At 34.9% G+C, this 14,150-nt stretch overlaps 2 protein-coding genes across 2 annotated transcripts in view; both read left to right on the plus strand.

Moving 5' to 3' along the window:
• Window positions 1-14,150, plus strand: part of Eip74EF (Ecdysone-induced protein E74) — a 735,282-nt gene that overhangs the window by 57,438 nt on the left and 663,694 nt on the right. The gene's annotated exons all lie outside the window — the stretch shown is intronic.
• On the plus strand, window positions 495-5,261 carry LOC140444262 (uncharacterized). Its single transcript, XM_072536007.1, has 3 exons — window positions 495-818; window positions 1,521-3,275; window positions 3,837-5,261. The coding sequence occupies exons 1-3, from the start codon at window positions 495-497 to the stop codon at window positions 5,259-5,261; spliced, it is 3,504 nt and encodes a 1,167-aa protein (XP_072392108.1).

Consider the following 14,150-nt stretch of genomic DNA (forward strand, 5'->3'; position numbering starts at 1 on the left):
ATTCTCTTCCCGTAAAAATTAAAATAAATATCGTTACTGAGTGCTCTTCACAAAATAAAACGTATAAGATAAACAATCTCACGGCACATGGAACATTACGTCACCACGCAAGTGTTTGAAGTGTTTCCACCCAACAATCTTAGATGTTAGATTTATCGCTCTTCGAGGTGCATCTCAAGTGAAATTGCTGACAAGAAACATGTGATGTGACTATGGATTTTTATGGATTTTTTAGATTCATGTCTATTTGGTGAGTTCGTTCCAAAATATATTTTTATAATCACGGTACAGGGACATTCAAAAGTTCGAACGCATATTATTAGTATACAGGACGAGTTTATATTTCGCAGGATTCGTACAGACATTATTTTCTGAGACTCTTGTTTATTATACGGGGTGGACTAAGCTGTATTTTAGACTCTAAAATTGTTTATTTTTCGTGTATCTCTCATAGATAAATATCTCGCAAAGCTTTCGATACATCTCTAACCGCAATGGATCAATTAAAGAAACAACGCAAACCGTTGAAATCAAAAATCTCTCGTATCTCTAATTGGTTAAGGGATAACTCTACTCAAGAAACGGATCCCTTGCAGTTCCAACTCCGTCGTACTGAATTAACGAATTGTTACGCCAAATATGATGACCTCATGGATCAGATTGAGGAACTGGACGAAGACAACACTGAAGAACGCGATAGGGAAGAAATTGAAGAAAAGTACTTCTCAACTCTGGCAGGTCTTCAACATAGAATGGAGATGCTCCAACCTCCTTCACACCAGTCCAGTTCCACTTCTCCACGTTTAGCTAGTGCTAAAGTGACTCTTCCCGAAATTAAAATTCAAATTTTCTCAGGATGCTTCTCAGAATGGAGTGCATTCTATCAGCTCTTCGAGACGTTAATTATTAATAACCCGGAACTCAACAACGTCCAGCGCTTTGTTTATCTCAAATCTTTTCTACGCAACGAACCTCTCCAGTTGGTAGAAAACATCCAAGTTTTAGAAGAAAACTTCCAAATCGCGTTAGAGACTCTTCGAAATCGCTACGAAAACAAATCGCGCGTAATTAGTTTGCTTATACAGCGTCTTTTGAAAGTTCCATCCTTAGTCAAAACTAATGCAAAGGCCTTACGTGAATTTTTGGTCACCGCAAAACAGACCTTACTCGCGCTAAAAAATATGAATGTACCCATCGAGCATTGGGATCTCTTATTAATAGAAATATTTTTGCAAAAAGTGGACTTTACTACTCACCGGTCTTTCGAATACGAGTTAGGGTCAAAAGATATTCCTACGCTAAATCAATTCTTTGATTTTTTAGAAAAAAAGTGTGACATTATGGAAAAGTTAAACTCCTCAGATAATAACGATAAAAAAGTTATTAAAACAAACTCTAAAACGGTTCTCTTCTCTTCGGCAAGTAATAAAAATAACTCATACTCCAAAACATGCGTATTTTGTAATAATGCTACACACACTATTTATGCATGCACAAAATTTGCTAATCTTTTCTTACAGGATAAGTATAAATTTGTTAATGAAAACAAACTATGTCGCAACTGTTTAGGAACTAAACACTTTTCACAAAATTGTTCGTCTCAACGTTTATGTCGTATATGCAAGAAAAGGCATCACACACTCTTGCACAATGACCATGAAAATAGCTCTTCTTCTAGTAGATCTTTTAAACGACAAAATCACGCAACCTCTCGCAATGTACAAAACACTTGGTCTGATGGTGAAGCCGGTCCAAGTAATTCTGTCTCTCTCTCTGAATCTCAAACCTCTCAGGTGTCAAATGTAATGACTTCTCTTTCTGCTCTGTCAATAAAGCAGGATGTTCTGCTGGCAACCGCTCTAGTCACTATTTATTCAAAGCATGGCGTACCCATACACGCTAGATGTATTTTAGATAGTGGATCTCAGTCGTCATTTGTCTCTAAAGATTTGGTTCAAAAATTAAATCTCTCTCCTTACAGCAAAAGGTTACAAATCTCTACTATCTCTGAACATAGTTCATTCTCGAACAAAATGGTCGATCTAGAAATTTTTCCATACAAAAGAAATGGTAATGGTTTCAAAATCTCCTGTGCTATTTTAGACAACATAACTTGTAGACTCCCCCAGGTATCCATAAACAGAAGTAAATTTAATATCCCCTCTACAGTCACTCTCGCAGATCCCACCTACTCTGTCCCTGGAAATATAGATCTTCTTCTTGCCAGTGACATATATAGCGAATTGTTATCGGATGGTTTAATACGTTTAGGTAAAGGACTCCCTGTTCTCCAGAACACACACTTAGGGTACATTATGTTTGGTTCTTTACCTCCTTACGCACTTCACAAAGGAATTTATCGCTCACAGTTGTCTCCTACACACTCAAATGTCTCTTTATTTGTCCAGTCCACATCTGAGGAAGATAAGCTCGATAATATAATTCGACAATTCTTCGAAGTCGAAGAAGTGACCCCCTCTGTTAAAATCTCCTCCTCTGAGGATCTGGCTGAACAAATATTCACTGAAACAACTCAAATTCTACCTTCTGGTCGGTTTCAGGTAAGGCTTCCTCTCATTTCTGAAACAGCACATAAAATGCTGGGCAATTCTTACAATATGGCTAGGAAAAGGTTTATTAGTTTAGAAAATAAACTCTTAAAACACGAAAATGTATACTCTCAATATAAAGCATTCATCAATGAATATGTTTCTCTTGGACATACCAAAAAGGTTCCTTTTTCTCTCACAAATGTGCACTTAGAAAATAAATACTTTTTACCTCATCACTCTGTCATAAAAGAAGAATCATTAACTACCAAATTACGGGTGGTTTTTGATGGCTCCATGAAAAGTTCCAGTGGCTATTCTCTTAATGACATCCTGTTGAAAGGAAAAACTCTTCAGCCTGAACTTTTCGACATTCTCCTTCGGTTTAGATTGTATACCTATGTCTTCACTTCCGACATACAAAAAATGTACAGGCAGGTACAAATTCATCCTGATCACACATTCCTCCAGAATATCCTCTGGCGGGATTCTCCAGAACAGGACATCGAATGTCTTGAGCTTCAAACCGTAACTTATGGAACAAAAAGCGCAAGCTTTCAAAGTACTCGTTGTTTGATGGAATTAGCTAAAACTCATCAAAACAACTCCCCATTGGCTTCCGATGCTCTCTTAACAGGCCGCTATGTAGATGACATTCTATATGGGGCCAATGACACGCAAACTCTTCTTAGGGCTCATAATGAGATAACTGACCTACTCAACAAGGCATGCATTTCTCTTCATAAATGGTGCTCTAATTCAAAAATGTTTTTAGAAAATGTTTCTACTCTCTCTACAAACTCTGCCTATGTTATTTCACCAGAGAATGCTTCTAATAAGGTTTTAGGTCTCTGTTGGAACCCCAGTACTGATACATTTTCAATTTCTGTACCTCAATTATCAATAAAGGATAATTACACAAAAAGGGAAGTACTCTCTATTATCGCTCAAATTTTTGATCCACAAGGGCTCATTAATCCCGTAACTGTTCTTGCTAAAATTATTATGCAAAAAATTTGGATTTCTAAAATTAATTGGAATGACTCCGTGGATTCAAATATTTTAAATGAATGGTTGAAGTTTATAACTGATCTCGCTGCTCTCAAAGACATAAGCATACCCAGATGTCTTTTCTCATGTCATGAAATTTCTTCTATTGAAATTCACTCTTTTTCTGACGCAAGTTTGAAAGCATATGCTGCTTGTTGTTATATACGGGTTATCTACAAATCAAAAAATGTCTCGTGCTCTCTCATTGCTTCGAAAAGTCGTATTGCTCCTTTAAAGACCATAACGCTTCCAAGGCTGGAACTTATGGGTGCTTTATTGGCTAGCAAGCTCACCACAAAGGTGGTTGATAGCATAAAGGATAAATTGCCCTCTATTACCTCTATAAACATGTGGAGCGATTCTGAGATAGTTTTGGCGTGGCTCAGATCACATCACTCCAGATGGAATCAATTTGTCGCCAACAGGGTAGCTCAAATTCAAGAAAATTCTTCTCACTCTCATTGGAGACACGTAAAGTCTAAAGACAACCCTGCTGACATCCTCTCCAGAGGAATGATGCCCTCTAACATACTCAACTCCACTCTTTGGTTTCACGGTCCTCAGTTTTTGCAAACATTTGACCTAAATTTGTCTGAATATAGTCCGAAGTTTAATTCTAATAAATTACCTGAAGAAAGAAAAGTTGTTCTTCACACTCGAAGTGCTCAATTTGATTTCTTTGTCATGCTTTCTGAAAGGTTCTCCAGTTTCACGAAATATGTAAGGACTATAGCTTATGTACTCAGATTTGGTAATAACGCAAAGTCTGGCACTCAAAAATTATCCGGTGCACTTGAAGTATCTGAACTTCAAAATGCCGAAATGAAAATTATAAAATTATTGCAAAACTCAAGTTTCTCCTCAGAAATTGCTGATCTCAAAGGCAATAAGATTATTTCTAATAAGTCTCTCTTACAATTTGCTCCTTTTCTTGACAAAAATGAAATGCTCCGTGTAGGTGGACGTCTTAGGTATTCCGAAGTTACCTTTGATCAAAAATATCCTCTCCTCCTCCCCTCGAAAAATCATGTTGTTCGTCTGATTCTCAAAAAAGAACATCTTAGGCTCCATCATGCAGGTCCTCAGAATACTCTCTCTCAAGTTCGCCTCAGATATTGGCCCTTGAATGGTCTACGTGAGATTAAGAGGATAGTCCACGAATGTCATGTTTGTTTCAAGTTTAATGCCAAACCCTTAGCTCAAATCATGTCTGATTTACCTAAGGAACGCTTATGCTCTGCTCAAGTTTTTGCTTATGTAGGTTTGGATTTTGGTGGTCCCTTTCTAATAAAGGCCTCTAAACTTCGTAAAAGTCCCTTGATAAAGTCATACATAGCTCTATTTGTCTGTATGTCCACACGTGCGGTTCATATAGAATTAGTCAGTGGGCTCACAACAGAAGCGTTTCTTCTTACTCTCAAGCGCTTTATCAGTCGAAGAGGTCACCCTCAGACTATATTCTCTGATAATGCGACAAACTTTCTTGGGGCTAAAAATCAGTTATTCGAACTCTATAATTTCTTGAAAAATAAGGAACCTAACTCTTCTATTCAGGCATTTTTAGCCTCCTCTCAAATTCGGTGGAAAACAATACCACCTCGATCTCCTCATCATGGAGGACTCTGGGAGAGCGCTATAAAGAGCGCTAAACATCATATCTAAAGATTGTTGGGCAATCTCAAAATTACATTCGAGGAATTCAGTACCGTGCTCACCCAAATTGAAGCCGTACTTAATTCTCGGCCCATTTGTGCCCTCTCTAATGATCCCTCCGATTTCACATATCTTACCCCTGGTCACTTCCTAATTGGAAGGTCTCTCACCTCGCTACCCGACCAGGAGTATACATCTATCCCGGAAAATAGACTTAGCATCTGGCAAAATCTCTCTAAGCTCCAGCAACTTTTTTGGAAAAGGTGGTCGACTGATTATCTGAATCGACTTCAAAATCGTCCAAAATGGTTTCTCCCATTCAAAAATTTAGAACCCAATGACCTTGTGTTAGTTAAAGAAGATAATCTCCCTCCTCTCTACTGGTCATTGGCACGAGTGATGGATGTCTTTCCGGGTAAAGATGGCCGAGTGAGAATTGCATCTGTTAAAACTAAGGATGGGATTTTCAAACGCACGATAACAAAATTGTGTCCCCTTCCTAGTGAAGGATTATGTTAATGTTATTAGGTTTAGTACCTTTACTCATATGTTGTTTGTATACTATTACTCATATTGTTTTTTTTATGTACTCTTTTCTTTTTAATGCTTTTTATAATGTTAAAGCTAGTGCTTCAACTGGGGGCAGTATGTTGTAAAAACAACCTGTATAATATTGTAATCGTAGTATAGTTATTTTATCAAATTGTGAGCTCAGGTCGGCAGCTCTCGTGTTAACGTGTGTGCGACTGATGCCCTTCATAAGGGACCCGTCCTCCCCTCGATATGTAACTTAAGACAGACAGTGCCAATTTGCCTCTCGGCAAGAAAAGGCCGTGTGTGTGTGATCTCGAAAATGTGCATGGTGCGTAAGCGATAAATGCGCTTGTAAACCCGGTGTTTTGTGTTAAAACGTATATAGTTGGTCTCTCTCAATTTTATCATTTCATGTATATCTGTTACTGCCTCCCCGCACTCACTGTAAAGCTAATATTTGTATAAATCTTTATGTAACTGTCAGAATTGCGATAATTGTCAATGTTTGAACCAGCCCTTAAGTCTATTGTGTAAATAAATCGAAGGAAAATACATTTTAAGTGTTTTATTGCTTCAGTGGTCCTTGATAAATATTTTGAAGCAATTAGGTGTTCAAATACGCCTCTCTTAAATGTGGATAGTTTGGCAACAAAGTTTACCCTTTCCAATTACCCTCACAGTATTATTGTGGTCTATGCAGGAGGATTCTGGTCTAAAGCCTGCTTGATTAGCTCGAAACTCAACCTTGTTTGTTATTCTTTTCAGTATGATGGTCGCGAAAATTTTATTTATGACAGTAAGCAAGGTTATTCCTCTCCAATTTTTGCACAGTGCGAGGTTGCCTTTTTTTGGAAGCTTGATAATGTTACCTTTTTTCCAGCCCCCTGGAATGTGGTTTGTTTCCCACACCTCTCGGATTATGGGGAGCAAAAGTTCAGGAGTTAAATGCGGATCAGCTTTAAGTATTTCAGCAGCAATGTTATCGATTCCCGGTGACTTGTTGTTTCTCAGAGATTTGATAGCTGCTATTATCTCCGTTTTGGAAGGGGCCTCGCAAGAAATATGCAACTCTATATTCTGCGGGTTTTCGACAATTTCGTCTGCGTTATCTCTGGGAATACCTAGCATCTCCTGAAAATGCTCTTTCCATCTCTCTAGTTGGTCATCTGTTGTAGTAAGTAATTCGCCTGTTTTGGATCTTACAATGTTCGAACAGTTGGACCCTTTTTGTGTTAGTCGTCTAGTAATTTGGTAAAGCTCCCTAGTTCTGTTGTGTTGTGCAGCTGTTTCTGCTTGTTTTGCAAGTTCTTCAGCCCACCTTCTTTTGTCTCTTCTTGCTTTTCTTTTAACTGATTTATTTATTGTTTGATATTCCTGTTGTCGGTGTGCTCTTCTTTCTACAGTTCTTGCTTGCAGGATATCTTTTTTCGTTGTTTTCTTTCCTCGATAAGATTCCATGTTTCATTTCCAATTAAAGATACGGTGAATGAAATGGTTAAACTAAATAATAAAAATGAATATTTTAATGTCGAAAAATTCTATATATATATACAGGGTGTCCCAGACTAATTTACCCACGCTATATCTCTTAAACAAATAGAGATTTTCGAATGAGACAAAAAGTGGTCTATTCTACTTGTAATACACTTAAATATGGCGTAGAAAAAATCATCCCCTAAATATTAATCCCTTAGTTACAACCCCTAACTTTAATTTTTTTAATGGCACCCTGTATATTTTTTTATAATTTTGGATATGGTCTTCTATCGTCTATTCAACAGATTTATTAAAAATAAAATCGGTTTGTAAATAATTAAGAAATCAATTTATTTTTATTTTTGTTAATGAAGTGTCCCAGATTAATTTATCCAGGCTATATTTATTAACAAAATAGAGATTTTTTTAAAGGGACAAAAACTGGTCTATTCCATTTGTAATACACTTTAATATGGCGAAGAAAACATCATCCCCTAAATATTCATCTCTCAGTTACAATCCCTAACTTAAATTTTTTAATGGCACCCTGTACATTTTTTATAGTTTTGGATGTGGTCTTCTATGGTTTACTCAATCGATTTTTTTAAAATAAAATGGGTTTGTTAAGTATCGAGAAAATATCAGTTTATTTTTTATTTTTGTTAAAATATTCAAGATAGCATTAAAAAATAGAATAGAAAAGAAATATTATGCTTTATTATCATTGAAAATTTTACTATTTTAACTACGTAGTATAACTTCTTACGTGCGTACGAAGTACAAAGTCTTTTTATTTAAACGTTATTTTTAATTTTTCAAAACTTAACTAACTAATATTATTTACATTAAATGTTCGAATTGTAACCCACCTGCTGCAACACACATTTCGAATCGTTCCAGAAGATTTCTGGTACATGTGACTCGAATCATTTCTGGAGTAATTTGGCGACATGCTTGTCTTATTTTTTCTTTTAATTCCTCTAAAGGTTTTTGCGGTTTTGATTGACAAACAATATCTTTTATCGCTCCCCAAAAGAAAGAGTCAAGAGGTGACAAATCACATGAACGTGCGGCCCACATAATTTCTGGAGAGTTGTTTGCTATCCAGTGGTTATTAAAACGGTTTTGTAGGTGGTCGCTAACGATTCTCGCATTATGTGGAAGAGCTCCGTCTTGTTGCCACCACATTTCTTGACGCTCATGAAGAGGAATATCTTCTAGCAAATCGGGTAGAATGTTTTCTAAAAAGTCTAAATATCGAACACCTGTTAGAGTGCCGTTAAAAAAGTAAGGACCTATAACACGGCCATTAAATAAACCGCACCACATATTTATACCCAAATATTCTGAAATCTTGTTTCTATCATCCAATGTGGGTTCACGGGAGACCAATAATTGGAATTGTGATGGTTGACAACACCATTATTGTGAAATCTAGCCTCATCACTTCACAATATTTTTGATAAAAAAAGTGGATCATCACTGATTTTTAACATCATTTTTGCAATAAACTCAGGACGTCTTTGGTCATCACCAGGCTGTAATCCTTGAACTAGGTGCACTTTAAAAGGATTGTACTTAAAATATTTGAGAATTCTATGCACAGAACTTTTTGGAATACCACATTCACTGGCGAGGGTTCTAACAGACACCTTGGGATTAAAATTAACATATGCTAGTACATTAATAAGGTTTTGGTTACATCTTACTGTGCGTTAAATTGTACCTCTTTTATTATTAGGAAAATGTCCCTGTCTAAGTGAGCGTTCCAAATTCTTAAAGGTTTTTTCGCTTGGAATGTTTCGATTTGGAAACCTTTCTTGATATAATTGTCGGGAAATTCTCCTATTTTTTAGGCATTCTCCATAAATCAAAATGATATCAACGTACTCGTCAGGCGAAAATAAATAAGGCATATTGAAATGTTATAGATACACAATTACAACAAATATAATTATTACTGGTCTAATACCAAACGTCAAAAATAATAATTGTTGATTTGACAGATCAAATCATGGCAACCTGAATTAAGGGTAATATCCAAGACGTAAAATAACCGCAAAAGTTTTTCAAATATTGTATTTTGTTAATTTTTGCACACTGGAAGATAACGTATGCTCCTACAAAGACCAAATTTTGAAAAATTACAAATAATGTTTAAATAAAAAGACTGTGTACTTCGTACACACGTAAGAAGTTATACTACGTAGTTAAAATAGTAAAATGATAATAAAGCATAATATTTCTTTTCTATTCTTTTTTTTAAGGCTATCTTGATTAATTTAACAAAAATAAAAAATAAACTGATATTTTCTTGATACTTTACAAACCCGTTCTATTTTTAAAAAATCGATTGAATAGACGATAGAAGACCACATCCAAAACTATAAAAAATGTACAGGGTGCCATTAAAAAATTTAAGTTAGGGGTTGTAACTAAGAGATGAATATTTAGGGGATGATGTTTTCTTCGCCATATTAAAGTGTATTACAAATGGAATAGACCAGTTTTTGTCCCTTTAAAAAATCTCTATTTTGTTAAGAAATATAGCCTGGATAAATTAGTCTGGGACACTTAATTAACAAAATTAAAAAAAAATTGATTTCTTGATTATTTACAAACCGATTTTATTTTTTATAAATCTGTTGAATAGACGATAGAAGACCACATCCAAAACTATAAAAAAATATACAGGGTACTATTAAAAAAATTAAAGTTAGGGGTTGTAACTAAGGGATGAATATTTAGGGGATGATTTTTTCTACGCCATATTAAAGTGTACTACAAGTAGAATAGATCACTTATTGTCCCATTCGAAAATCTCTATTCGTTTAAGAGATATAGCGTGGGTAATTTAGTCTGGGACACCCTGTATATATATATATATATATATATATATATATATATATATATATATATATATATATATATATATATATTTCTATCATGATACATAATTATGATGTTCTCAAGTAATGGTTAAACCTAGTTTATAAGTTCTCAATTTAATTCAGTTAATTCGATATGTTTATTTTTCATTAATTATGTCTTACATTCCTTTAAATGAAGTTTCGCTACACACCTATGCAGTGTAGTCTGAATTAATTTCTATTTTATGTGCAAATTTCAAAACAGTCGCAGACCTCTCCGCACGGTCTTTGCAATAAATATAACAATAAACTATGAACCGAAGGATTTCTACAAATCATATGCTGAATTATATATTGTAACGGCGCCAAATTCGCGTAAATAATATGTAGTAACCTTGGTCGCTAGTATTTTTTATTAGAAAATAGAAATGACTGAGTCTCGGGAGTTTATTGTTCTGATCAAATTATAAAACTTAATATTCACCTGCCGATTATAAATATACTTGTCGCATACCTTTGGAAAAAATATTTTGTGCAGGTATTTTTAGCTTTATTATGTGGTATGAAAAACGTGATGGAATATAAAGCGTGCAATTTTCGCAATATCAGACTTCGGCGCCGGCGTTGAGTTAACTTTTCTTCCTCACTCTCTTCGTTGATCGTTAAAAATCATCACTCTCCAATTTGGAACTACATATATTATTATATTATGTTAAAATATACATACACATCAAATTGTGTCTAATATTTTTCATTTAGTTTTGAACTTCGAGTGAATTGTCCCATAATTACATTGTAAATGTTTAATGGTGCTTGTTTTATAGTACTTGTATTATGTGCAATGAATGTAATAATAGAGCATACCTGGTTAGATAGCTTCTACAGAAACATACCTCTGGATACGTTGTGTATTTGAGTTAATAGGGAGTTTTTGTAACTACCTAACGTAACGTATCTCCCTATACGTAAAGAACTAACGTATCGCAGAAGATGAACGTTAAATTGAGAGTTTTTGTTCTGCACGTAACGTAACGATGGTGTTGCCCTCACCGAATTAGCGATTAACTAATAAATTGTCAGTGACAGTCTTGTCCTTGTCATTTAACCCTATTTTTGATAATCAAAATAAATAACAAATATTTTTTTGGAACAATTTTTAATTTTTGAGATGGACGCGATATTAAATGTAGGTGCCTTTATTAATGATGAAGAAGACGAAGACATAGAAGATGCCCTTCTTCTTCACATCTTGCACGACTATAGGGCCGCTTTAATTTTGATACCATTAAAAATATTTTCGCTTTTGAATCAAATTCCACCTTTCTGGATGGTCGTAAGGGTTCTTGCCTACGACTTCCTTCAATAAGAACAAATCATCTTCATTGCTGAAGTGAAGTCGTTTTCTACTGCTTTCCATTATTTATAAAAATCAAAACAAATATACGTAACCACAAATGTAAAAATACACGTACCACGTGTGCTTTTGAAACGTGGATGTTGAAATTTTGGTAATCGGGTAAGATTCCCTTGCGCATTCGGTTACCTTCGGCTCGATAGGGATGCGTATGAACGTAACGTACCAGCCCGTTACGTTAGGTAATACGTATCTAGATACGTTAGTTCAACCATTAATGCGCATGCTTATATGTCAAAAAGATACGTTACGTATACGTATTTGCTTGCACAAAAACTCTCTAATGAGTGTAAATTCCTAGACTTTTGATTGTTGCCCGGTTATGTTGGGTACTTGATTTACTTATACTCGTGAAGATGCTACCTACAAGGAAAGCGAAACGTTGCAGGACATAGGCCTCACCTTATTGTTTCCGGAGATCTCGGGTCTCTTTCACTGTTTTTTATCTGTTCTTGGTCTCCATTCGGTTAACTTACTTGTTCATCTGCCATCCTTTCCCCTTCCCACTTAGCCCATCTCCATGTCAGTCTGCAAGCTCTCTCCACAACATCTGTAATTTTGGTTTTGTTTCGTAAGTTTTCGTTTCAGATATTGTTACTTCTATCATTGAAAGCTCCATCTTTCTTTGTGCTATTCTTAATTTTGAGCCCTTGATTTTTTGTTACGGACAGTTCTTTCTCACCATAGGTCATTACTGGCAGAACAGACTGATCGAAGACTACCCGCATCAGATTATCGGTATATTACCGTCTTTAAATATGTTTTTAAGAGCTCCATATGCTGCCCATACTTGTACTATTCTTTTTGATACCTGCCTGTTTGGTTGTCTAAAAATCGTGGTCCAAATCCAAAGGACGATTAATTAAAACTTTCATTTCCAAATTCCTCTGCTATGACCGAAACAGTGATCAAACCTATTGTTGTTCTGCAAAAGTCATGATTTAATTTATTGATGATCATCAATAAATTTAAAAGAAAAAAGCTTTTTGACAGTTAAATTAAACGTATTTCTTCGATATCAAAATTAGAATATGTCATATGTCAAATTAATTAGTAATAAAAATATTAATTAGAGCTTAAAATGTTATTCCCATCATTATTTTCACCAAAATAAATTTAAAAAATACGAAAACTAGACGAAAAGTCTATTTTTGTTTCTTCTCAAAGAAGAACGTTGTATTTTGACGGTGTTAGAACCTAAATTCTCAGTATTAATTAAGGACCGTTCTTCATCATATTTCTGTCTTTGTTTAATGTATTTTCTTGTGAGTGATTGACCAGAAAGGAGGTACGAATCATAACAAATATATCAGTAAGCAATAATATTAAAATATCAATTTTTATAAAATGTCATAATTATTGATAAAGAATAAATTATTTAATATAGAAAGGGCTGTTTTAATTTTTAATGTAAGTACCTATACTAAAATATTTTTAAACGTTTCTTAAAAGTTCACTCTTACGAAAACTAAGCACGTGAACTTGGTAATAATTGGTATGCATACCTTGGAATGGTTTTGATGGTTTTGACAGTAAACAACACTAACAAAATCAAATATAAAAAGGATTGTCACAACAGAATATGTTATTTTAAGAAGCGAAGTATATGTGGGATGGAAATAAAGTTGGTAATCTCAAAATATTCATGAACGGGCATCCAAACAGTACCGGCATCAAGAAAAAATGAAAAATTAAAAAAAGGATCTTAAATATTTTCTTGCGAAATCGATAATCCTAGTGGTTTTTCTTCTTCAGGATTTTTAATGAACTTTCGCACAACGATATGCTGTCAAATCTCTTCACTTTGTTTTTTTTTTAATAATCATTGTAACATAAAATCTATATTTATGTTCTTCTTATGTTATTTGTTAAAAATGAAATTATTGTTCTGTAACCAAAGCTTAAAAGGTTTGTAAATGGCATTGAAAAGATTTATAGCGGGTAGGGGCAATCCTGCCATTATATTGAGTGATAATGGTACACATTTTTCTGGTGCTAGCAACAGATTCGTTGAATTGCACAACTTCTTTGCAAATAATACAAGCTCTCATTGCATATTGGATTTATGTGCAACAAATAGAATAGCGTTTAAATTAATACTCCCAAAGGCACCACATTGGGCAGGTCTTCAAGAAGCCGCTGTAAAAAGCACAAAGCGTCATTTACACCGAATAATGAAAAATCTTACCTTTAGATATGATGTTTTCTCTTCAATAGTGATCCAAATAGAAGGAATTTTAAACCCGCGGCCTCTCTCACCACTGTCCAATGATCCAAATGATTATGGCTGCCTTACCCCTGGGCATTTTCTTATCCGAACTGCATTAACTACTCATCCGAAAAGGATCTCTCGGAATGCAACTCAAATATATTGGATATATACCAGAAAATTTGTCAAGCTCGACAACTGTTTTGAAAAAGGTGGATTGGAGTACATTTATCAATTGCAACATCGATCTAAATGGTACATTGTTTTTTTGTTTCTTTGAGCAGTATTTGTTTTTACAATTGGTAGGTTGCTAACCTTGACAATCACCCTCCACATTTTATCCGGGCTTGAGCTGGCTTTGGTAACCGCAGAGCTACTCAATCCACCCCGCAATC

The sequence above is a fragment of the Diabrotica undecimpunctata genome, chromosome 6 (assembly GCF_040954645.1).
Source record: "Diabrotica undecimpunctata isolate CICGRU chromosome 6, icDiaUnde3, whole genome shotgun sequence".
Lineage (NCBI taxonomy): Eukaryota > Metazoa > Arthropoda > Insecta > Coleoptera > Chrysomelidae > Diabrotica > Diabrotica undecimpunctata.

Coding starts and splice junctions, on each gene's coding strand:
- LOC140444262 (XM_072536007.1), top strand. CDS start 495: ATGGATCAATTAAAGAAACAACGCAAACCGTTGAAATCAAAAATCTCT. Junction 819..1,520: donor CACGTTTAGCTAGTGCTAAA/GTGACTCTTCCC, acceptor CTTTTCTTACAG/GATAAGTATAAATTTGTTAA. Junction 3,276..3,836: donor TAACTGACCTACTCAACAAG/GCATGCATTTCT, acceptor GCTCCTTTAAAG/ACCATAACGCTTCCAAGGCT.